The 25753-nt window shown below is 45.1% G+C and overlaps 2 protein-coding genes across 10 annotated transcripts in view; one reads left to right on the top strand and one right to left on the bottom strand.

The window, feature by feature from the left end:
- The window catches only part of GLYCTK (glycerate kinase), a 14588-nt gene extending 4341 nt beyond the window's left edge, over positions 1-10247 (bottom strand). The window contains exons 1-6 of one of the 9 annotated variants that reach the window (XR_011905062.1): positions 9477-9915; positions 8855-9020; positions 7074-7126; positions 3005-3194; positions 1642-2028; positions 1268-1419 (exon numbers count right to left, since the gene is read on the bottom strand). Coding sequence is in view for 8 of the 9 variants with exons in the window: in XM_072346959.1 (XP_072203060.1) it covers positions 1268-1419; positions 1642-1928 (439 nt within the window). In the remaining variant the exon portion in view is untranslated. Of the gene's footprint in view, positions 1-1267; positions 1420-1500; positions 2029-3004; positions 3195-7073; positions 7127-8419; positions 8509-8854; positions 9021-9476; positions 9954-10134 lie in introns of those variants that run through there. The other 8 variants (XM_072346959.1, XM_072346955.1, XM_072346956.1 and 5 more) reach the window with 8 other exon arrangements.
- WDR82 (WD repeat domain 82) lies at positions 10028-25753 on the top strand. Its single transcript, XM_072346964.1, has 9 exons — positions 10028-10483; positions 14569-14666; positions 17629-17695; positions 17843-17942; positions 19771-19887; positions 20590-20745; positions 20954-21023; positions 21704-21846; positions 22336-25753. The coding sequence occupies exons 1-9, from the start codon at positions 10323-10325 to the stop codon at positions 22363-22365; spliced, it is 942 nt and encodes a 313-aa protein (XP_072203065.1). The 5' UTR covers positions 10028-10322; the 3' UTR covers positions 22366-25753.

The following is a 25753-nucleotide window of genomic DNA, read 5'->3' as shown; positions in this document are numbered from 1 at the left end:
ACTTATTCAACACAGAGCACAGAGAAAAAAAAAAAGCTATGGCTGCACTAAGACAGAAAACAACCCCCCTAAACTGCACACATCTAGGTCTGGGAGGGAAAAAAAAGGGGACAGAATAACATAGGACAAAGCACACCCAGGGTGATGGTTTTATCAGTGGAAATCCTATCAGGGCAAGTGACACAAGTGGGCATCGGAAACGTACAAAACAAGGTAAGGAAAAGGATCAGAATGGTAAAGTGGAATGGGTAGAAAAAAAACAGAATGGAAAGGAGAAAAATGTGAGTAGAGAGTAAACATGCACAAAAGTACAGCTGAAAGCTACCGTCAAAAGGCAAAATCTGCTCAGAGGTTTGGGACAAATCAGCATCAATAAAACATGATGAGCAAGGAAAACAAATGCAAATGCCTAGGTTTCAGTCAATAGCCAGGATTCTAGCTGAGAGGCAGCAGCAGTTGGAGACTGGCTGCTGTGTGGGACTGTACGTGCACCACAGCCACAGGCAGGTCCTCGTGGGCTGAGGAGTCTCTTGGAGATACCAGTAGCCAAAGGACAGGAGGACACCCAGGGGAATCCCTAGTGAGAACAGCTAGATGTCAGCCACTTGGGTGACTGCCTAACAGCTCTGTGCTCTCTGCACCACATCACGCTCCAGCAACCACAATGGAAACAATGACAATTACCAAGCAGAGACCAAGCTGTTTCAGCAGAGCTGCTCCAAGCCCCTGTTTGCTTTTGTCCTGAATCACTCAGCCAAGCTTGAGCTGTGGCAATGCTACTGCATCCCTTTGATGCACAATATCCTCTTCCTATACAGGCCTGGGCACATCCTGACCCAGCGCTCAGGGCCTGGGGGTATTTGCCTGGATGTGGTCAGGGCTGACCCCTCAAGGTGTGCAGCTCCCCGTATCAGAGGCTGGGGCCTCGTTTCCAGTGGCCACAGTAAAAGTAAAGGGAAAGAGCAAAGCTCCTATGGTCAGTCCCAAATTACACAAGTTCAGAGCTTGTGAGTCAACCAAGAACTACTTCTCCCAAGTCTGCATCCCCAGATTTAGGGAAGGGATGGAAAAAAAGTGCCACCTTTGCCAAAGGGTGAGAGCAGCTGACAGCCTGTGTACCACCATCCCAGCCTGTGTACCACTATCCCCGCCTGCACAGCTCAGGAACTCCCCAGAACTTGGGGCAGCCCTGCGCCTTCACCTGCTGGAAGGGGAAGGGCTGCAGCAGCAGGGGCACTCAGCACAGCCTATTCCCTAGTGTACCCACCTGAGATGAGTACGAGGAGCAGGTCATCTGCTGTCAGGCCCTCAGCCAGCTCCCGAATAGCACTTGCTCCCCTAAGAGCCTCTGGGTCAGGGAGGTTGTTCTTGGCACCTTCGATGACCTGGATTCTACTGTGTGGCTTCAGCAGCATCTCCCTGCAGGGGAAGGGAAGGCAATCATCGCTGACATGAGCACCTGTGCAGGCAGTCAGGCTGTCACCTAACAGAGAATCCTACCTGGTGCACAAGAAAATGGACATGGTAGGCACCAGAGCAACAGCAGCTGGAAAAGACTGAGGGTGTTCACAGAAACATCCCACTGAGGACAAATCTGGCAGTTTACTCCCACCCAAACTGTGCACATGTGGGCTCCCTTACTGCATTCCTGCTCGCTGCAGGCTTTCCTGGATGCCCAGTGGCACGCTGATGATCCCCCGAACGAGGTGGTCTCCCAGGATCTCTTCAGCCGCTGCTGCCATTCCCAACACAGCTTTGCCAAACCCCACCAAGTACAGGTCCCTCTTCAACGGGAAGGCACGGCCATTCACCAGCAGCTGGGGGCACCCCTCTTCTTGGAGCTTCAGTGTCCTCTTCAGCATTGGAGCCGGCCTGACGGTGCCCACTGCACTGCGGAAGAGGGACAGCACGTGCTCACGGAGGGACATGCTGCCTAGGGTGGCCAGGCTGAGCCACTCTGCTTTGTGGGTTGGGCTTGCACACACGTTGCCAACACTGGTGGGTCCTCAAGCAACCAAGATCCCCAACCTACAAGTGAAAGAGACTGATTTCATTAGCAAAGAGACAGAGATGACACAAGGAGGCCAAGTTATGCACCATGGAAAGTTAGCTCCTGTTTTCTCCTCAGTAAGGAGCCATGCCAGCTGCATTTTCCCCACTGCTCCCCAGGCAGTAGCGAGGGAAGCGCAGTGTCACATTCAAACTACCTGTCAGCTTTTGGATCCCCTGCAATCCCATCACTTCCCATAGGGAAGTTGAGTCCTGCCAGCCACCTTTTCCATCACTGTACATTTGCCACTGGCAAGCCATCATTTCAATTTGCTCAGCGTTTGACACCCTTCCAAACCATGCAAGCTGCTCTCTGTCCTAGAGAGAGCAGGGTGGCCAGGTGGAACAGCTTTTCGCTCCATGAACTCTCTTCCACTCACCAGCCAAATGCTGTGCTCATTCTCTGGTCATGCAGTGCCCCATGGTCCCCTGCAGCATCAAACACAGACTTTGGAAAAGCAACAGCCTTGTTAGCTGCCTGCTCCCTTGCTGCTTGTGGCTGTAGAAAGACAAGGAATGAGGATGCCCCATCGAAATTTCTCAATTAATTTTTCAGTTCTTTCGTTATCCATTAAAATAATATTTAGAGCCCAAACAGGACTTCAGATCCAGACAAAGTTCCCAGCTGGGTCTGTGAAAGCACATCTGAGCTACTGTCTACTATTAGAATTAAACGCAACAGATATGAGCATGCACAACAGAACCTCAGCTGCTCAAGGGCAGACACTCATCCAGACAGTGCAGAGGCAGCCCCTGCCAGCGCACATTGTTGATGCCCTCCCAGCACTCTTTCCCTCCATTAGCTGGCACTCAGTTCATTGCTGGTTTCTCAAAACCAAGGACCCCTGTGATCTGCATCTCTCCAGCTCATGGCAATTATGGTGCAGGCAATTAAGGTAGGGTGCCAGGAGGCTGAGGCTGGCAATATTCTTAATTGTAGAAACATTCAAATTACCTGCCAGTTAATTCTCCCTCTACTGAATGGATGCGATTCAGTGCAAGGCCAGCTTCTGCCCCCTCTTCTGAGAGAACACACAAGTCCAGAGGTCTCTTTGTCCTAACACACCCACAGCATTGCAAGGTGTTAATCATTAAGCCAATGAGCCTTCCAACAGCTCCTCTGCATCTAAATCTGCCTTAGTTTCCTGCAAAGACATGAGACAAACTGAAAGGCTCTGTGAAAACCTCCATACAAGCACCTTCTCAGGCAACAAAACTTGGGCATACACTGGAAATCATTGAAAAAAAGGACTTGGAAACAAAATCAAATGGCAGATCACAGGTTTGCTGGATAAAAAAAAGATTCAGTGCCTATGAGAAACAAGTTTTGAAGGCAAAACCCATGGCAGATAAGTTAACTGTTTAAACTCCCTTTAGAACTGTCTTTTCAACCCTGAGAAGAGATGAGAAAGTGTTCCTGACCACTTCAATAACAAGTTCCAAAATCTCATGGCAGCTGAGGCTGTAAGCAGTTTAAAAACCACAGAGCCTCGGCCTTCCTACAACAAGGACCTGAGTAACTGTGCCAATAGCAGTGAAGTGAGACATACACCTCTTAGGAACTGAGACTGCATATACAAATAACAAGCAATTGCTCACCACTCACTGACCAATGCCCAGCTCGCCCCTCCAGTGAGAGGAAGAGCCAGATGAACTCCCACCCCCTTGAAAACTCTCCTTCCCCACGTATGGTAAGGAATATCTCTTTGGCCAGTTTAAGTCAGCTGCCCTATTTCTGTCCCCTCCCAGCTCTTCAGTGAGAAAATGGAATGACCTCAGCTCTGCACAACACTGCTTAGCAATAACAACAAACATTGGTATGTAACCAACATTGTTTTTCACCTAGAACCAAAACATCATACCAGAGACTCTGAAGTAAACAATCCTGTCCCAGCTGAAACTAAGATGGCAAGTTTAAGAAAATGAAGCCCCAGAGCTTTTAATAGGCTCTGCCTTGATGGTTCTGTGCGTGGCTGACCCTGAAGCCCAGGGGAATAGAACAAAATCAGACCTGCAACTGCAGAGTCTGTCACATGTGGCCTCCCAGCGGCTCCACTCAGCTCCAGCTCCAGACGTGACACAGCAGGCACGAGTCATTTAAAAGCAACCCTCTCCTGGTGGAGCTGAAAAAATACATGCCAGCTTAACTCATCTAGCACTTGTGTACATACTGCTAATACTTGCTCTAGTCTTGAAAGCAGTTCACTACAATAGCAGCCATGTAATCTGTTTTCTGCACTCTAAACTCAGACTGTAATTTAACCACCAAGACCCGATCCCAAGTCTGTTCAAGTCAGCACGTGTGCATCTCTCCTTTGCTTCAGAAGACCTTAAGATATGCTGTCTGCACAAAAGCCCTTACAATGACCTCAGTGCACAGGTATACATGCAGAACAAACCCAGTGCAGATCTCCCTGCATCCAGAGGCTACTCATCGGTACACCAACACAACAGAGAGCTGCATTTGGCACAGACCCATCAGCTTTGGAGGTCTCCATGTGTAACTCTGCTCCCTGTCAGCTCTGATTAGACACACAGGCTCACTGGAGGCTCCCCTTGGAATGGGCGTGCTGCTAATGATGTCACAAATCCATTTTAATGTATTTTATTTATACATCTCAAGCACTGGGTACTAAATGTCAACAAGGAGCAGCTATAAATCAGTGCTAAGAAATTAGCTGTAGATATTCAAAAACACACACACAAAACTATACTCATTTCATGAGGGCTCTAAAAACAAGGTCAAGAAAACTGAACAGCCTGCAGTGAGGGAGGGGCAGCACAGGAAGGAAAAACAACCCAAACAGCAGCCCTCAGGCTACCTCCATAGATGGAAGGTATAGAAATGATGTAACTTCCAGCAAGCTGCTACATCTTGCACATGGGAAAATACCATCCTTGCACCTCTGCATTCTCCTCCCTGCTGTCTGGGAGGAATTCAGGGTGGAAGAAGGGGCTTATGAAGTGACTCCCGTTGCTTCACATGCTGATCTTCATTTCCCAGTTTCTCAGGGAAATGACACAGGGATGAACAAGCCCTCTTCTCTGAGAATCCAAGGTCACATGCTACAGGCGTGAGGTTTTTCACCTTCCCTTTGTCCCTGCTTGGGACAACTGGGAGTTGGGGAATATTCTTTTAGAAAGTTTTCCAGGAGTTCATATTAATCTTAGGAGGAAAATGATGCTGAGAACTGCCTGTTACAAAGAAAGGGGCTTAGATTAATCCCCTTTAAATGAAAACCTCCTCAGCTTTCATTGGTGAATAACGTTCACCATCTACATACTTGTTTGCATGCATTACCATTATAATTTCTTTCTTCACAGGGCTCCTCCTAAGTCGGTAGAAATTTTCACTAACTCTCACTGCAGCAGCAAAACCCCGGTGCTTCATTTTCACCTTCTCTGGGAAAAAGGGAGGGAGAGGAGCTGGACTGTGATAAAACATAGGCAAAACACTCATTTGCACTACCTTTCATTAACTTTTCAATTAAAGCAATTCTGCAGGCAAGGAGCCAATGTCAGAAGGAGGCAGAAACAATCCAGCACCAGGGCAGACATGTGGCAAGCTGCCAGGGAAATTGGGATGGTGGCAAGAGACCAAAAGCATAGACACAGGGGGGAACAGTCTGAGCCAGAAGCTTGGAGTCACACTGGGGAGGGAAAGAGTGCACAAATGAGCTGTCTGCGCCTATGCAGCGAGAAAAATGAGCCAATGCCTTGCTCCATGGCAGGTATTTGAAAGGTGGAAAAATATTCCCTTCCAGGGCCCAGTCTCCCACCAGTGATCAGAGTTATTCTGGGTGCTACGGTTAGAGGTTTGTTTGAGGGTTTGCATCACAGGCTTGTGGTTTCCTTAGAGCTGAGGCAACTGGGCTTGCTGCAGGTTGATTCAATCACACAGCCCCAGTGTTTCAGGCTGTGCTTCAAGGCCTGAAGATGCTCGGGGATGCCAAATTGAATTGAGATCTTTGGGGTTCTAAGGCAGTTTATTTCTACATCAGGACTTCTATGTTATGCTCTCATGTGGCAGTGCTTGGTGGCTGGCCCATGGCATACAGGGCATACAGAGCATACAGGACTTCAGAATCCCTGAGGGATCAAACCCTTTAGAGAATAGTTCTGAGTTCATGCTGCATAAGACAGATCACATCTTTGTTTCAGCAGTAAACTACCAGATACAGCAAGTTTTAAGTGTCTCTTGCTACTCCTTTCACTTGCTACACAGCATTCTCCTGGCCTCTTGGTAGGTAAATTACCATTAGGCTCACCGAGGCTTACGGCTTCCATTTTTCACGTGGGAGTTTACCTATGAAGTACAGCACAGCGGAGATTTTACTGCCTTCAACTCCCGTGTTCCCACTTACTGACACATCTCTTCTATCATTTGATAGATCAAATTTAATCTGCCTGCTGAGCCCTGCTCAGACTCAAACTTGATGTTCCAGATGGTCCCAAAAGCATCACAAGAATATTTTCAAGGAGATGCATTGAGCCCAGGAAGAAAACAAAGCAGTAAAGTTTTGTTCCAAGTGACTACTTGGGGAGGATTAGATGGGGGATTTTTCAAGACTAATCTCTTTAAATGAAAATTTCAGGATTTGATTAATTTTTTAATCTGCGCATGGATTTGCATACAATTACCACACTGCCTTAGTCACATTTTGTAAAAGAGAAAATATCTGCAGCTAGGATGGACCAGCTGGTCACTGCTCTGCTAACAAAAGCCAGGTACACAAGTGGGTGTGCAGGAACAGAGGGGTCCTTCTGCCCTGGCTCAACACAGTGCTCCTGCTGCACCCACTGGGAAAGAGGAATGTGGTGGGCAGAAGATGTACGAGGAGACCAGAGAGCTGCACACAAAGTTTGCTAGACAGGGAGGGGGAAAAGCAAAAAATGAGTCTGAGCACCTTTGTTTCAAGGATTTGCTGAGCTCTGGAAAACCCAGTAGTCCTAATTTCTAATAGAGGGCTTTCCAAATGTTTCTTAGAAGAGAAATATGTTGCTCTCATGACTGATTTACTCACCAGGAAAATGTCAACAGGGTCCCTCTGCCTTTGATGAGGAACGTAGCCTAAGGCTGAACACAGAGAAGATAAGTGTTCTGTTCAGCATTTTATATACATAGATCAGTATCATTAGTAAAAAAAATTAACTGTGTTTGACATATGCATCTTACTAGTTTTTCTAGGTCACACTCCCTTCACTGCCTATATACCTTTTGGAAATGATTTTCCCTTGCACTGGGGATTGTAGGGCAGAAAAATTTTTCACTAAGAATCCTTCTGTAGCTAAATGCAGAACAGTACTACCCTGAAGCCAAGTCCATGCCAAGTCTACTTCCTTTCATGTTGTAATTTCTCAAACTCCCTATTCTGAGTCAACTCACAATCAAAGTGAAGAGTCATTTAGAATATGAGGAAGGATCATAGTATTCTAGAGAAGATGAAAAGTTGCCAGCCTTGAGGACTCAAATAATAGAAAGGACTTGAAATTCAGTCCTGCAAAATACAAGGGCATGATCTTTGGAACTAAGAGCAAAAAAAATATGAGCTTCTTAGTTGAAAATAACACGAAGACAAAAAGCAAGGAATATTAATCAGTCACAGGATGACAATTATGCCTGCCCTCTAGGCTGAGATGATAGGCAATGGGGAAAGCAGAAAGCAGCAGACGTGATCTACCTTGACTTCAGTGACATCGCTCTCATTAGCAAGCTGAAGAAGTTCTGGCTGAGTAAATGTACTGTTACGCTGGCTGCAAAACGCCTCGACCACTGGGCTCAGAGCACAGACATCAGTGGCTCTGTGTCCAGATGACAGCTGGTAATGAACAAGGAAGTCCTGGGTTTCAGTTGGGCTTTATTTCACCCCACAGCTTCCTTAGTCACCTGGGGACACTGATTATTTAGTAGACAAGATCTACATGCACCAGAGCAGTCTGAGAACCAACTGGTACAACCAACTTATAATCAACCTGATCACAGCTACAACTAATTGAAGGTAGGTTGTGAAGACAACAGATATGAGATCTCAGTAGTGGCAGAAAGAAATGGCCACAGTTTGCAACTGGGGATGTTCGTATCAGACATGAGCAAGAAGTTCTTTATAGGGAGAATAGCACAGCACTGTATAAGGGAGGGAGAGATGCTATGGGCTGCATGCTAGGAGATAACTCCAGAGGTCCTTTCCCACCAACACTTCTGAGGTCACATATTGCAAAAGCAGGGATTCCAGAGCATCACATTTAGCTTCAAAAGCCCACACAAAGCAATGCTAAGCTGTAGGATTCAGGTCCTCTACGCAAGCCTTCAGACACAGCTGTCACCCACTGAATCATCCCTCCCAGCAGAGCCCAGGGAAAATTTATTCACCTCAGTAGTGTTCTTTCCAGAAACATTTCTTGGAAATCCACATCCACCCATCTAAGCTAATGCAAGCAGGGGCCTGTTTGTATTGCGCAAGTTACTGTGGGGCCTAATATAGAAACACATATGTAGAATGACTGCATTTGATCAACATTACTCAAGCAGCAATTAAACCTTTTTTTTTCTATTAACTAATTTTGCAGGGGTACCATTTCCATGATCAAATCAACAACCCACGGTGTTATACAGCTCTAAAATCTGGCTAAGTATTGTAGGTGTTCTGAAGTAAATTGTCTTATGATGGTACCAGTGAGTCATCTTCTGGGCCCAGATGAGATAATCCAGGCTTTGATGCAATTTACGCTGTGGAAGTTGCATGCTGTTCTGAACTTCTCTAAAGCCTTTCATTATGTGAAAATCGATGGTAGGTTTTGAACTGACCTGTAATGGAGTGGCTGAACCTGAGACACTCCGAAGCAATGAAAGTGCATTCTGTGGAGACTCCTGAGGCGCCGGCTTTAAAGTCCTGCATCCACCTCAGAACAAAACTTGGTGAATCATTCCGACACCGCAGCAGGTCGAGGTGAATCAGGATAGGTGCCAAAACCTGCAAGGACGAGCAGTTGTAAACAAGCAGTAAAATAAACATCTCAAAAAAGGCTTTTGTTTAACTGACTAAAAGCCACACGCAGGTTAAATAATGACACGTAATGACGTGCAAACAGACCTCTGCCAAGTTCCCAGGCTTATCGCAGCATGGCCGCAAGAGGGCGATATTATTCTGAAGCAAACTTTCTGAAGGGAAAACACAATTAACATCCACACAAGCAACTTTGCCTTTTGCTTTTTGATTGACGCTTTCTTCGTTGCTTTTAAGTTTTTTGGAGAGCGAAACAACAAAAGATTTCCGTTTTTCTTCTAAAATGGTGCTGGAAATCATCACAGCGGTGGGAGATTTTCACCTCAAGGTTTGAGATGTATAGTAATACAAATAGAGAACTTGGTAGCAATGTTTGTGATGGGTAAAAAAACAGCCCAGAGGTGTCTGCACCACAACACCTACCTGAAGAGCCAAGGTGTCTTTCTTGGAGGTTAAGTGTTGTCAGTGCTGTGAGCCCACAGTGCCATAGCCCTTGTATTGGTGCAGTACTGCTCGAAGGCTGCTTGATGCAATTAAAGGCACTAAGTGTAACAATATGACCACAAACGGCGTTTAAGAGCAGGAATCCCGTCACTGAGCCTCTTAAACGAGGCGGACCTACAGCAGCAACGAGAACAAGGGCAGCACCGATATAAAGCAGGGCCAACCCTCCCAACACCACCTGAGGGACGCGCTCCAGCCCCACAGGCCACCCTCCAACCCCAACCCGTTTCCTCGTTGACTCAGCACTGCTTCTCCCCACCCGCTACGAGCTTCGCATCACATTCTTAGAGACCTGAGACCATAACGTCAGCAACCCCACAGAGAAAGAAAACCGCTCAGCTTGAAACCACCAAACACAACATCCACCACCTCTCCCTCCCACTGCCTCCCTCAAAATGGCGGCCGGACCGCCCCGCGCTCTCCCCACTCCCATGGGGCTTTGGGCGCGCACCGCCCCAGCATGCCCCGCGCGCCGCCCCTCCCCTCGCATAGCGGCGCCCCAAGATGGCGGACACAATGAGGAGGAGCCGCCGCGCCGCGGCCTGAGCGGGCCCAGCCCTGCCGCTCCCCGCCTTACCCTGCCCACGCGTAGCTCGTCGCCTCTTCCTGTCCTCCGCTGAGCCTCGCTGAGCCGCCAGGCCCCGCTTTATATTATCTTGCCTCCTTTCCCTCCTCTGGGCCTGCTTTGCCTTTCCCGGCCCGCTCGGCGGCCCCGCCCGCCCGCCTTCAGCGCGGCCGCCCCTGAGAGCGGCCCGGCTCGGCGGCATGAAGCTGACGGACAACGTCCTGCGGAGCTTCCGCGTGGCCAAAGTGTTCCGCGAGAACTCGGACAAGATCAACTGCTTCGACTTCAGCCCCAACGGCGAGACCGTTATCTCCAGCAGCGACGACGACTCCATCGTGTTGTATGACTGCCAGGAGGGCAAGTGAGTGGCTCAGGCCTGGGGGTGGGAGCAGCGCGGGGCGGTTCCCGAGTGGGGTTTAGTTGTGTTGTGAGTGAGGGCGGTGTGCAGCGTTCTGTGTTTTTCTCCTGTAGGGTAATGGGAAAACGTTCTCTTTAAGAGCGGTCGGTTACTGGCATAGCTGCCCGGAGAGCTTGTGGGAGTCACTCTCCATGGAGGTGTTCCAGAACCGTGGGGATGTGGTACTGAGGGACGAGGTCAGATGGGAGTGGGTGGATGGTGGAACTCGATGATCTCAGAGGGCTTTTCCAACCGTAGTGACACCGTGTTCCTATTTTAATCTGTATATTTTTGCTTGGAATATATGTGATTTGCATGTCTTTATGAGCTAGCAGTGTGTCCAGATGGCCAAGAAGGGCCAATGGCATCGTGGCTTGTATCAGAAATAGCGTTGCTAGCAGAAATAGGGAACAAATTGTTCCTCTGTAGTCAGCACTGATAAGGCTGCACCTCGAGTACTGTGTTTAGTTTTGGGCCTCTCACTGCAAGAAAGACACGGAGGTCCTGGAGCATGTTCAGAGAAGAGCAACTAGTCTGATGAGGGGTCTGGTGCACAAGTCTTATGAGGAGTGGCTGAGGGAGCTGGGATTGTTCAGTCTGCAGAAGAGGAGGCTCAGGGGGAGAGACCTTATCACTCTATAACTACATGAAGGGAGGTTGTAGTGAGCTGGGGGTCGTCCTCTTCTTTTGTGTGACTGGTGATGGGACTAGAGGGAAAGGACTCAAGTTGCTGCAGGGGAGGATCTTAAGAAATACTGCTTTCACAAAAGAGTGGTCGGGCATTGGAATGGGCTGCCCAGGGAGGTGGTGAAGTCACCAACCCTGGAGGTATTCAAGAAACATTGAGGGACGTGGTTTAGTGAGAACTATTGGTGATGGGTGGATGGTTGGGCTGGATGATCTTGTAGGTCTTTCCATCTTTGGTGAGTCTATGATTATACGACATATATTTCATCAATCAAGGTGTTTATTTACTGATACTACATTACACTGATAGACTAAAACTAAGATGTGTTGGTTTCCTGAACAGCATGATCCATTTTATTTCATTGATCGTGCAGCACTCCTTCTGTTTTAGGGATAAAACCTCTGCAGCTGTTGGCAAACAGTGCTGTTGTTGAGAGGATTAAAAACATGCAGATAAGACAGCTGATAACTGTGATAGTTTATTTTTTGGCAAGTGAGCAAATTTGTACTATAAGAGTTGGGACAAATGGGTGCTCCACAGCGATGTCATCAGTCTATTAAAGTGGAACAGTTATGATGTCTAGAGAAATGAAAGCTCTGAAAGAGTAATTAGTGTGGCTTTGATACTGATTTGGAATGGTTTTAAGCATCACATACGTACAGAAAGTGAAAGGAAAATCGGTGTATCTGTTGTAGGATGGAGAATGAAAACGACAGGGTAATAATGAGGGGAGAGAAAAATTGTTCTGCAGTCCAGTGTGTCCGTGTAGCCCCGTTGCTTTTTCAGGCAGACTAAGGCATCATTCTCAGTGTATTTGGAAGACTACATCCAGCATATTCTCTTAATTTTCTAGACTACTTATCATATATGTTAGGCTTCTGTTTAGCTAGCTTACATTTCAGGTGAGACTTGTTGCTCTTCCCAGTCTGATACTGCAGACTTCTGCTTGAAGTGAATTTGTGTTCATTTTTATAAGAGCAGGTTACATTACATGGATGGTGTCTGCTCTGGATTACATTCATGATCCTGGTTATATGCAGCAGCAGAAGGGATGAGTGATGTTCATGTAGACTTTATTGATTGCTCTTACCCTTTCAATCCTGTAGAGAATCGTTTGATGGGTTGGGAGACATTTGGCCCTTCCATCACCATTTCTGGCTGATACTGATGTGTGCTTTACAGTGAGGTTTGCTTTAACTACGGTAAGTGTAGGAAATTGATGGCTTTCTGCTGCAACTCTATGGGGCAGGCTGGTTACACCAAGGTAACCCATGTTTCAGGATCTGTGTTTAGTTATTCTCTAGGCATGCACTCACCTAGTTTGCTTTGCTGCTTCAAATAAGCCACACCAATGTAGGAACTGTGTAACCACTGCCATGGAAGTGAACGTCAGGTTGTAGGTATAAGGGCAGTTTGGCAGTCTGTGGGACTTCAGCTGGAGGCTTGTGGCTGTGCATCCACAGCCCTGGTGTGATGCAAAGATGGCTTAGCAGGGGTTCTGCTTGTGTCTTAGTATGAAGCAGTTGTGTTTTATTTATACAAATCAAGAGGTGATGGAGCTGGATTCTTGCTTAGCCATGGTGTTCACCAAACGTTTGGTGACCCTGGTTCTGGGTGATGGTTTTACCAACAGGATCTGTAGTAGTACCAGCCTTGTCTGTTCTGTTTCTTCTCTATAGCAGATTAGACTGTTGCTTTGCGCTTTGCTTTGATTTGCAGGTGGGCTGGCTAGATTGGCAATCTAGTGCATGAAGGGACCGGCTGCTGCTTGTATTGGCTTACGTATTCACTTTTCTTACAACATATCTACATGTAGTCATGGTATTATTGACATTCAGAGCATGCATTGGTATGTGTAGGTATTCTTTACTACAGTATGGAAGGTCGCTTCTCACCCAGGCTGCTTGTAGGTGCTCAACAGCATAGCTGAGGTGGCTACAAATAATAGGGGAGCATATCAGGCATAAGGTTACAGAGTTTAGTTATCCAGATTTAAATTCTGTACTTGAAAGTGTGTTATATGTGTGTACCATTTTCAGTTTGTAGCTCCTTTGCATCTGTGAAAATCTTGGAAGTGATGTAAAAATTGACTGGAAGGAACTGAGGAAGAATCTGTTGGGATTTGGTGCAAGTGGTAGAAGTGGGGGCGGGCTTTGAATTATTTGTGCTGTATTGACTTTCAGTTAATGGAAGCTTCTCTCCGGCAAGCTCACTTGAAGTAAAGTCATATGGCTTCTGCTCTTCAAGAGTTGATCTTTAAGATCAATGTCTGTTTTTGTTCTGATAGGAAACATCTCCAGCTCCTGCTCTTGTTTGGGTGTGTCGCTTTGGAGCTGAACAACACAAGGAAGCAGTTGAGTGTTTTAGACATACCTTGTCTGAGGGTGTAGTCTGGTGAACTGCTCTTTGGCAGCAGCATTGGTTTAAAGTGCTCCTGTTGTTTTGTTTCTGTTTGTGTGCTGTTGCCTTCCATTTGTAATAATAAAGTATTTTGTGGGACTGAGTTAGAAGTAACTCCCTAAAGAGAGTGTGTAATTTCTTATGTTGATATCAGTACCCATCCAGGTCCATTGCCCAGCTCAGAAACATCTGTGCTGCTTCAGCTGAAGAAGAAAGAGGAAGGAGAGACCTCATGCCGCTTTTCACTTCTGCTGCTGCAGAAAGATGCACTTAACACTGCTGTTTCTACAGTTCCTTTGCAATTCAACTAGTGCAGAATACTGCTTGCTTACCAGACCCTTAACAACCAGTTCTGTGCGTCTTTGCTCTCTAGAATGTCTCCAATATTGTCACATAATGTTGTACTTGAGTTTCATGCTTTAACTAATATAGGATTTGAGTATAGTTCTCCAGCAGTTTGAGAGTCCCTGTGTTACCATTGCTTCCTCATAGCACTGATATGCATTTGTCTTAATACCAGGAAGACATTCTGAATGAGGTCTCTGAGGTTTTGAGATAGCATAGGACAAAAAGATAGAATCTAAAACATGTGGCAAATGGATTAGAAATGGCTTTTGGCAAGGTACTTATGAGGCAGTGCTGCTTGACATTAAAGGCTTCTTAATCTAGCTACCCCAGCTCTTCACATAGACACTGTGGGGAAAATGAATGTTGGAAGGAGACTAATACATGAATTCTGTTGGCATTGCAGGGAACTCAACCTTAGGGATGGTCTAGGAGATAGTACTAAGGTACTTGTTTGAAAATGAAATACAAATGCTTTTCTTTCATTCCATAAAAACATCTGACTGCTTGAAAACAATCTCATAATATGGTAATTAAAAGAGGCACTGCTAATGGGCTCAGTTTCACTTAGAGCTTTGTGGCATTGAGGGCAATTATTTCTGCTTCCTTCTAACAGACCAAAGAGAACGCTGTACAGTAAGAAGTATGGAGTAGACCTCATCAGATACACACATGCAGCCAACACAGTCGTGTACAGCTCCAACAAGATAGATGGTAAGTGATCTGCTGTAGGTCAGAGTTTTTGATCTACGTGCATTTGAAGTGATGTGCCTGGGTAAAAAGCAGGGCTGGCAAAAATTTGCAGCAGCTTTTAGGTGGTGAGTGTGCTGCCATGGGGGATTTGATGTTCAACTCTAATGCACAGCTCAGTGAAATTCTCTCAAGCGTGCTGTTGTGAGGTGTGTGTAGGTGCTGTTAGTGAGATGAACTTTCACTTCTTGACCCTGGGGAGTTCAAGAAGAATAAAAACTCACTGTTCATTTTGTTGTTTGATACCACTGTAATCAGTTAGCCTCTGTGCCTTGTGTTCTTCTTATGAAATGAGGAAGAAGGAGAATGCAGCAGAAAGTGGGCTAAATGCCTAATACACTGGCAAGTCAGCTGCAAAGGAAGGGAATGTTCTTCTGCAGCAGAGATGACAGAGAGCTTAGGTGACTTGGCAAACCACCAGCCACACCTGGAGGAGGTTGCAGAGCTCTTCTGAGATAAGCTTTGTTCCTGTTCATTAGCCCCACTGCCTTTTTTTCTGTGCTGTAGGCATATGTAGAAAATCGGTTTCCATGCTGTTTCTCCCAGAGTCACTATCTGCAATAGCCACATTCTTCAAATCGATGACATTGAGGGGCTTTTTAGACCTTCACAACGATCAATGAAAGGATTTGAATTTAATTTGAAAGTCCAGTTTAGGATATAGAATATGGAATAGATGGCTAATCCTTCTGTAGGGCACTGCTTCCCAAGGCTGGAAAAGCTACAGTCCATTGGTTCTGAGCAGTTTGTGTCAGTTTTGTTGGTAGTGTCTGACAGGAGTTCTTCATTGACTGTGTCTCTTAGCACAGCTCTGCTTAAATTGGTTCTGACATTGCGTTTGTAAACTCATTGATTTCTGAGATAGTAGTTTTGCTTTTTCCGTTGCAGATGCAGAGCTTAAAGGTGGACATGCTGATGTTTCGCGTGTGTTAGGTTGTCAATAGATTTAAGAGAATATGAATCTGGAGCAGGTGGAAGCTAAAAGAGTCAGGAAGTCAAGTTAAATTAGAGCAAGCCAGGCCTGAATGTGTAGAAATAAGGAAGTTTGTGATGGAATAGGTTTTGGTGATGTTAAAGGATTGTGAGTGGGACTGGAAGCACTTGCCTTTTCAGTCTGTTTCACAACCAAGGTACTTGTCCTTTGTGGAATTTGCTCTGTAGAAGCTCTGGCTTGGCTGTTTAGTTTATAATTAATAATTTAACATCTTAAATGCTGCTATAATGACTAATCCGTGAGGTTTAGTCAGACCAACAGTGCTGTAGGAGTCCACATACTCTGTAGCAGCTAATGTGTGTGCTCCTGGGCTAGGTGTGTGGTAACCCTTCATGCAACAACCCAGGAACGTATGGAGTGCTATCTCTCACTCCCCAGTGCTGGACTTGCCACCAATCTGTTTATTTCTGAAGATTTCCTCAAGACCTTGGGATGTAGTTCCTCTTGCCTGATTCCAGGCTGAGGTAGTAGTTTGTACAGTTTGAGGGTCTATGATACCACCCGGTACAGGAGATAACTGTACAGGCCACTGCCTTGCCTGGGACAGAGCTCTGCCAACAAGGATCACAGGATTATTTGCAAAGAAGGATGAATTCTCCAAGAACACTTGGGATATCAGGTAATGACCGTTCTCACAGGAAAAACCAGAGGTGTGCCTTATCAGCAGTCCCAGTCAGTATGGGATTTGACGCTGGTTTTAGGGATCTTCATTTTAGACAGTCACCTGAGATCATTTAAATCCATTCAGAGCGGTGTGTCACCAGCATTATGTTTCCTGCTTGGTCAAATCAGCCTTAATTTTACTGCCAAATACCAGAGGGTGGTTCAGAACTCTGATCTCAGACAGAAATGGTAACTCAATTGTTTTTCCCACAGAGCTCAAATGTTGCATAATAATCCTTTCTAAAAGCCCCAAATGCTGTAGCTCTTGATAGTTAAAATGCTCCCTGTGTACTGCATCCCTTTGACTCTTGTTCTTCTGAGTTTTCTTTTGGTTTCTTGGAGCTTCAGCAGTCCCCATTATTACAGCAGTATGGAGTCGCACAGCATTGTATGGAGCAGATGCATCAAGCCAATCTTATTCATGTAGCAATAGCTTAAACTGGTACACTTTAGCGAGTGTTAAAAGTAATTTGGATGGTGCTATTTTGTTAGTCCTCCCATTTGAAAAGCTGCTTTCAGATGTCAGAGGTCTAGCTTTTGCTTCTCATGTTTCATTGCTGAAATACATCTGCATATAAAGGTTAAAAAAGAAATTGCTTCTGTGCTCTAATAAATCAGCAAATTGCTTCCTCTTACGAAGATTGATTTTAATCTTGGGTGAAAGCCTCAACAGCACCTTCCAAAATTCTGGGCACTTCTGGCCTTCACTCAATAAAATTACAAATTGATAAATGCTTTAGTGCTGCTCTCATTTGATTTGTTTTTAATGGGCTTGTCGTGGCCTTGAAGTTCACGTTTTATCTCCTCTCTGGGTAAATTCACACATTTCCTGAGCTTTCCGTTCAGGTGGAGACTTGCTTGACGGATGGCTGTGTAGGTAGGACAGCAATATTCCTACTGTAAAGCAAAAATTAAAGCAGTAGCATCAGCTTTGGGAAGTTCTGGTTTTGTGAGAGTGCAACCTTCTGCTGCTTTAATTTGTGCATCTTTGAAATTAATGTGTATAAACTGCATGACGTTTTTCCCTTTAAAATACTACTTCAGACTGCACTTCTGTTGCTTGACTTCCTCTTCTGCAGTGGAAGCAAAGTTGTTATATGTCTGTTTTTAGCTTGATTCAGTTTCAGGTCTGACTTGAACTCAGTTGACCAGGCTTAATCACTGCAGCAAGATTGTTGTCGCTGTGGGGAACAAGTTGAGTGTGTGGCAGCTCTTAGATAACGTTGAGTTCATGGTGTAATAAAGCTGATGGTTTGTTTATGGTTTCAGATACAATCCGATACCTCTCTCTGCATGACAACAAATACATTCGGTATTTTCCTGGGCACACCAAAAGGTAAGATGTGCATTAAGGGCATTTCGGGAGAGACTGAGATGGTGTTTGTGGTGAACTTGAGTTGTGTTACACTCCATTCAGTCCTATTATTATTATTATTTAGCTGTGTAAAACTGTCTTTGATGCATATTATCTTCTGTGTTGCAGAGTGGTTGCCCTTTCAATGTCTCCAGTGGATGATACTTTTATTTCTGGATCCCTTGATAAAACTATCAGACTCTGGGATCTTCGCTCTCCAAATTGCCAGGTAAGATATCAAATTAATGCCTGTATTCATGTGTTCCATTTTCTGTTAGAAGGACACGAAATGGATGTTTGCTTGCTATAAAAGAAAAGTACCGTTGCTGGATTAGTATTAACACCTGCTTGGAGTTCTGAAGGAGTCTTGATCAAGAAGTCTCAACAAGTCTCTTAATGATTTCAATTAAGCATGTCACATTGTGTAACACCACTTGCTTCCACTTATGTCTCTGTACTGGAGAAGCACTGGGAAGAGCAAGATATACCACAACTGATAAAACATCAGGCTGCTACCCCATGCAGAAAGTGTTCTTTTAGATAGTGTCTCTTCACAGAAGGGGTGCTGGGAGATGCATTTTGAGTGTTCATATTCTATTTGTGTTTAAATTTGATGCCTTGATGCAATGAAATTGGATGAAAAAATGGATGATGTAAAGTAACACAGTAACCATAAGGTCTGTTTACTTCTTCCATCATCTTTATTGTTCATCAGACCTGGTTGTAAGCAGATGCAGCTTCCTAAAAGCAAAGTCCTATCATTTTTATTTACTTGTTTTGAAAGAGTAGTTTTCTGTGTTTTGGGGTTGTTTTCTTTTGCTTTTAGTGAAAATAAGCTTGGATAGAGTGAAACAAGGTACCCAAACTGGTAAGACTGAGAGTAAATCTCCACCTGAGCTGTTTCATCCCTGGCAGTGTGATCTCATCTCAATGGGGCTGCATGTAAGAGAGCTGCCTTCTGATTTCAGGTGATACAGGTGAAAATGGAATAGGAAATGAAAGGTTACATTTTCACTAAATAGAACTCTCTGCCCTAGAAGGAAGCTTCATCTCGAAGTTGCAGTGAATTCTAAGGTTGTAATTTCAGTTACAGTGCTGTGACACCAACGTTTTGAGCTTTAAGAATAATAATACCAGGAGCTGTAACTGGAAGAAGCTGCAGGCAGCAAATGCTAAGAAACAGGTTAAGGAGCTGTTGCTTGTAATTTTCACTTTGCCCATGAGATGGCAGCCGTAGCAGCTGAAACATTATGGAACTGAGGATGTCCTGATCGAGTATGATTATCGGCTAACTTGCTGCTTAGTCTTCAGGGAAAAGGTGACCTAAACTAGGAAAATAATAATAAAGGCTACTGAGGGACAGTATAATCCTGAATGTAGAAGCTCAACTGTATTGCTGATTTAATCAAAGATGTGTTCTTATTAATGAACAATTGCATAAAAGCATTTGGCTGATGCATTGACTTGCCAGTCAGTATACAGAAATCATACATCTTGTTCACTTTCATCAGATTCTCTCAAGTCTTTTCTAGTGTCAGTTGAGGAAAAAATCACACTAAGCCATAAAGATGCTCTGATGACATCTGGAAGGTTTGAGTTTTCATTAAGTTGGAATGGAAAGTTCTGCAGTGGTGTTTACCAGAGCTGTTTCTGTCTGCTTCAAAAATAGCTTATTTTCCCCCCTCTTCACAGCCATAATTGGTAGCAAATGGCTGTCAATTCCAGCAACACTGTTTTGCTGCCTCTTGTGAGTGCTAATAGAGTTACAACATCCTCTCTCCTCTCCTTACTTTCTGAGTAAATGACAGCTGTAATGAGATCTCAGTGTGTTCCAGTGTAAACTTTATCATTGCAGCAAACTGGAAGCTCTGTATGATGATCTGAAGTAGACAAGTTATTTTTGAGAGGCTGACATAGAAATGTGATAAAATGTCAATATTCATAACAGCAATTCAGCCTGTATGTTTCTGACCTGCTTACAGTGGGCTCTTAGGGTGGTGGTGGAAGAAATCTGAGCATCACCTCATCAAAATATTGTGGACTTCCTCTGTTTTTAGGGCTTAATGCATCTCCAGGGGAAACCAGTGTGTTCTTTTGACCCAGAAGGATTGATTTTTGCTGCTGGAGTCAATTCTGAAATGGTGAAGCTTTATGATCTCCGCTCTTTTGACAAGGTGAGTCACCTTTACTTTGTTTCTTAGACTTTTTAGCATGCAAGAAGTAACACAAACTCAGTGCTCAGAGGCTGGGTTTGTTTGCTCCAGCTTGCTCTCTGGAGTACCTCTGCTTGGCACCCGTGGAGGTTTTGCATGCTGTGTGTCTGATGGACAGTATGTGCTGTCAACAGTTCCCGAAGTCCACCCTCGAACATTTGTGGGAGTTGATTTCCACTAACTTTAACCTGTTCCAATTTCATGTTCAGGGGTTCTGTTGTTGTTTTCCTTGCTGCTTAATCTGGAAGAACACTGGGAAAAGCAGAGCCAAGATCTTCAGAAAGGGTGGAAATTTCAAAGAAAATCATAACATTCAGATGCCAGCAACACTGGCTCAGGCTTTCTAAAACTTCATTTAGCAGCTTTCCTTGAAAATTCAAGCTCCAGCATTCCTTTAAATTTATTTCCACTGTTAGATGTAGTAGAGTAAGGGAAATGAGATACTGAAATCCCCTATTTGTGGCTCATTCAGCTTTGGAAACTAGATTCGTGTTTCATTGAAATTTAAACATGCAACAACATGTTTAAACAGCGCCATTCTCCCTTGTCTGATATTTCAGGCCTAAAGATTTTCTCTTACAAATCTCAAACCTTTTCTTAGCAAAGGTTAAAAGCAGAGTTGTGTTATCAGCAATGCATCATGCTTCTCCTTTTCCTTTGAAGGGGCCATTTGCTACGTTTAAGATGCAGTATGACCGTACATGTGAGTGGACAGGCCTGAAGTTCAGTAATGATGGCAAACTCATCCTTATATCAACTAATGGAGGATTCATTCGATTGATTGATGCCTTTAAAGGAGCTGTCCTGCACACATTTGGGGTGAGCATGGTGCCTTGTTACCTGCTTGGCATTAAAGTCATAAAATGGCTTGGGTTGGAGGGAACTTTGAAGATATGCTGGCTTGGGGTATCACAAAACCCAATATCCTTCCTGCCACTCTGCACGGAGCTCTGTGGTGTCATAGAGGGGGCTCTATCCTTTGTGAGATTGCTGAGTGCACTGCTACATCTTCTCTTTTGTGCCATAGGGATATAACAATAGTAAGGCTGTCACGCTGGAGGCATCGTTCACACCAGACTCTCAGTTCATCATGATAGGTAAGATACTCTCCTTACAAGAAATTGCAGTGCTTTATGTTTTTTAGGACTCCAATTAGTGTTGGGAAGTTGAGTTATGTTCAGCCTCCAGCTTCAGAGTTCACCTCGCAAATAACAATGTTTGCAAAATGCCATTTTAAAATGAAAAACCTGTCCTGTTTGTTGCAGTGTGGGAAGTTGATGTCTCCAGTGAAGCTTCTGGTATTTGGCATAGGTCACTGAGACCTTCACTGGGAAGCCTTTGATTAGTTTGCATACCTAATGACACACTTACCTAGTTCTGTGCCTGAAATGAGCACTTGTGCAGGAATCACTGTCCACATTCAGCTTTTGGCCTCACATATATGAGTGCAAGCTGGCAGTGGTCTTTGCTCCTCGCTTGGTTGGTTTCAGCTCTCCTCTTCAGATGGGTGATGGTAGTTGTTCATCTCTTTGGCAGAACAATGTTGCACTGCGTTGGGTCTCCATGGTGCAAAGACACAAACCATCTGTTTGGATGCAAATGTGTGATCCATAGCCATACTTTGTAAATGCTGTAGTGATACTTTTGAAAACTTAAAAGTTAAGCTGAGAAGAGGAGGTGTGCTTGTTCCTTCGGTTCACAGACAGACTGAACTTGACTTTTCCTGTTGGCCTCCCCTGTGTATGTTCTGTGTTTTGTTTTTCACTCCTGCCTGCAGGATCAGAGGATGGCAAGATTCATGTTTGGAACGGGGAGAGCGGGATGAAAGTGGCAGTACTGGATGGGAAACACACAGGCCCTATAACCTGTCTGCAGTTCAACCCCAAGTTCATGACTTTTGCTAGCGCGTGTTCAAATATGGTAAGAAAATGGCTGAACTTCCTCCTAGTTCTGTGATGCACTCACCCTTTTGGAAAGGAATCTGAGAAGGCTCTGTGGTGCCAGTGGGCATGTCCTTGGGCTTTCTGTGATGCAGGCATCTATCAAACTTCTATCACACCTCACCAGTCAGGTAGTTGCATGAGGCAGCACACAGAGTACTGGCAGGAAAACATTTGAACGTATGCATGAAGGTGGGGCAGTGAATGAATGTGCAAGCAGAAGTGTGAATTTCTTTGGCTGCTGCACACAGCTGGTATTTTCATTCTGCATAAGGCTGGCTTGCTCTGGAGAATGTGCAGTGCAAACCACAGGAGGATAAGAAAGGGTTTAAACTCCTGGGAGGGTGTTATTGCCTCTCCTCTAGCTTCTGCCTGTCTGCTTACGGAAAGGAGCCATGAGCAGCTCCTGACTTGTGCTGTAGGATATTTGCATTCTGCTCAGTAACAGATGTTCTTTCTTCTCTTGTAGGCCTTCTGGTTGCCGACGATTGATGACTAATTCCTACATTGCAGCTACTGTCAGATGACTTTCCGTACAGCTAACAGCAGCGTATTCTTGCAAGGATAGTATTGGAATTGCCTACATCTTCTAGACTCTGATCCCATTCCTGTATATGTTTCCATATGTCTTACCTTATTGGCTGCATCCCTCTCCAAGGACTCCTTCACTTGACCTTCTAGCATGTTCAGAAGTGACATACAACACCTCCTTACCTTGCAGACCATGCCCAGCAGGCTTCAGCTGACGTTGGAACTGGCACAGTATTATGAAAGCTGGGGAGTCTGCTTTATTCACAGAATGCTTGTGGCAGTTTTTAAGCTGTAATTTTGTATTCTCGTTCTTTAAGTGCATAATGCAAATTGATGTTCCAAGGTGGAACGTGCAGTTCCTTCCCACAAGTGCATGTTTTTCACATCTGGGATCTCTATTTCACTGCAGTCCACGGATGGAAATTACTACTGTGCCAAATGTGAACACTGACAGCTTTCAACTCAAAGAGCAGATGCTGGAGTCTCCTGCAGTTGAACACGTGCTGAAAGAGTGGGTGACTGTACATTCACATCACGCATCCTATCATCCTTTTTGGCAATTTAGTGTGCAACAAACCATGCACATCTTTGACACTGCCAGAGTTTTAGGAAGCCTCCCTGCTTTTTGCTCTGCCAGCATCCCAAAGGGTGCACACAGTGTTGAAGTCTGGTCTGTGTCCCAAGCAATAAAGGAGTCTGTCAGCAGGAAGATGGGGAAACCAAACTGGGACTGAAAGCACAGTCTGCCTCTGTATCTTCCTTATGTATCGTCTTGCTGATTTTGTAAATATTTTTGGGGGGCAGTGGGAATGGGCCGTATTTTTTTACTTTTAGATATTAAAGAATGTGATGTGGGACAGTGTTGTGGGATGTCAAAGCTGTTCACTTTCAGCAGTGCAGTTTTCCCCTCCTGGTTTGTAAATAAGCTCTGTTAAGTGCTCCCCAGCCTGGGGTTAGACCTGTATCGCTTGGTTGATGCAACAACATGCACAGTTGGTTTGTGATTTCATCGTACAGTTGTTATTGGGTGTACAGGTTTGCAGCAGCAGCAACCCAAAAAGAGCGATGCTTGCACTGAAAGTAAAGCTTAACACGCTCTTGCTGGCTTTGTTCTGCTGTAGCCCTGCTCCAAGGACCACCCCCATAGAGATGGGAGGGACATGCTCTCCTACTCCATTGGGGCTTGCTGGCAATTTATACAGTCTTCTAGCTTGGTTCCAGGTTCTTTCTCCTGTCATAATGTGTTGATTAGATACATCCAATAGTAGGCCATGATGGGCTCAGAGTAAATGTGGCCTTGATTGTATTCTTACCTTTCTAAATGTGCTTGGTGTTACATGCTGGGCCATGGCCTTGAAAGTCTGTTCTTCCCTTCTGAATGTAAAATGCTGGCAAGGTGGAAAACACCTATGGGCATTTTCTCTGTGCACTCCAGTATCAGTCCTTACTGGAAAACAGTTGCTCGAGCATTTTACCTTTTGTCGTTTGTCTAGCAGAGTATTACAGCAGGGTTCTTCTCAGCTGTGGAGCCCTATATGTAACTCAGAGCCCGTCTCCTCCACAAGTAGAACAGCTTCTTCCATTTTGCTTTTCCTCACCTTTATTTTCTTACAGCCTTTGTCAAATGGAAATGAGCTGCGCAAAGAACTTGGGATTTGGAACAGGCGTTTCTTCACTGCTGGTTCCTTTAAAGCAGCACTGCCTGCTGAGCTGCAGCTTTTGCCTCTGACAGTCATCAGGACAACTGCTGTGCGTGAGGCAGTCTGAGAAGCTCGATGTTTGATGCTGTTGTGGTTGCTTTCTGCTTAGGCTCAGTGGCTTGTCTCTGCTAACGTTACCACGTGTGTTTTGAGCCATTTATCGTGTCAATCCACTGGATGTGAGTGTGCCTGTCCTCCAGTGGAGGAGCGAAGGGAGCAGCAGACCAACGCTTCTGATTTCACCAAACCTTTCTGCTGTTAGAGCTGCAGTTGAGACATTCATACTACTACACCAGCATCCTTCTTCCCAGTGAGTACTGTCCCACCAGCACCTATAAACGCCCAGGAGGAAGGGAGGTGGATATCTCAGACCTCACGCTCCGACTGGGTTTTCACCACCACCTCTTAAGCTCGGTGTTGTTGTATTTCAGGCTGCTCGGTGCTATTTTACCTTTCTCAGTGTTTCTGTAAGCAGCCTTCTGCAGTGGTTTGTAACATACAGCTCCTTGGGGTCTGTAGCGCGTTTTAACAGTCTGCTTTTACATTCGGTAGCAAATGGTTTTAAAGTCTGTTGCCTTAGCAAATGGATACCCACCCGGGGTTGTTTTTCCTGTTATTTTTAATAGGGAGGCATTTGGAAGTCTGTTGTTCTGAAAATGTTCTTTGTTGACGTGGCTCCTGTGCTTATCTAAAAACGGTTATTCAGTTCTCTTCTGCTTGCAGTGTTGTAGGACTTTGTGCATTGCAGCATGAAACGCTTTTTAAAAGAAGAAAAAGAGGACCAAAGTAGCAGTCTAGAAGGACACGTCCATTGAGAGTTATCAGTGGAACTGTGGGGTGAGATGAATTCACAAGGTTTGTGCCCAACACAGCACTAAGGCTCAGTTCAAACTGGAATGCTTTCCTAGGGCCAGCTACTACCTGCACGGTAGCAAAGCCATCTTTATGGGTTGGTATAGCAGCGGATGCTTTCTGTTTGCCTTTAAAAGAAGGAAATGTGCTCAGTAGTGTTGAGAAATGTTGGTATCCTGTGCTCCTGGAAGATCAGGTGAAGAAAGGTCTTAGCTTCCAGCTTCTATATCTTTTAAAGTTACAAGACTGAGTGCCCCAGTGGGAAATGTACCTCATTAGAAAACAGCACTCTCTGACCTAACAGTGGTCAAACTTACATAAAGTCCCATGTAGGAAACAGCATTCTGCACCCCACTGACCACACTGGAGATCTTTTAGATCGGCCCTTTGTTCTTTGGGATGAAATAAAGGTGAAGGGAAAGCAAGACATGATGGCCCGCTCCTCAATAACGCTGTTGGCTGAGCTCACCTGTATGGACTGTGGTGTAGACTTTATGAGGCTCCCACATGCTGGGTTCATGTCCCAGCTCCTGGTCTGGGGAACATGGAAGCACTTAAGTGAACAAATGTGGAAGCGGCAGCGTATCTCCCTCCAGTGTTGCTTCTGCCTGTATTTGCACTTTAAGAGTCTCCACCTTGTTTTTGGGTCCAGGCTAGGATCCTGTTGAGAAAAAGCTGGTCTCTTTGGTTATGAGCTGGTTTTGTGACTTTTTACTCCTAGGTGGTACCTGCAGATGGGTGTAAATACATGAATGTGGAGATCTCAATATTGTGGCTGTTAACAATAAATATTTTGTAGACAGA

Source organism: Excalfactoria chinensis, chromosome 12 (genome assembly GCF_039878825.1).
Source record: "Excalfactoria chinensis isolate bCotChi1 chromosome 12, bCotChi1.hap2, whole genome shotgun sequence".
NCBI classification, from domain to species: Eukaryota; Metazoa; Chordata; class Aves; order Galliformes; family Phasianidae; genus Excalfactoria; species Excalfactoria chinensis.
The sequence above is the reverse complement of the archived record's forward strand: the minus strand, read 5'-3'. Positions and strand labels throughout refer to the sequence as shown.

Bases quoted from the DNA above. Each gene is read 5' to 3' on its own strand.
- WDR82 (XM_072346964.1), top strand. From the start codon at position 10,323: ATGAAGCTGACGGACAACGTCCTGCGGAGCTTCCGCGTGGCCAAAGTG. The intron at 19,888-20,589 runs GTGAGTCACCTT...TTTCCTTTGAAG, and splicing joins ATCTCCGCTCTTTTGACAAG to GGGCCATTTGCTACGTTTAA. The intron at 21,847-22,335 runs GTAAGAAAATGG...CTTCTCTTGTAG, and splicing joins CTAGCGCGTGTTCAAATATG to GCCTTCTGGTTGCCGACGAT.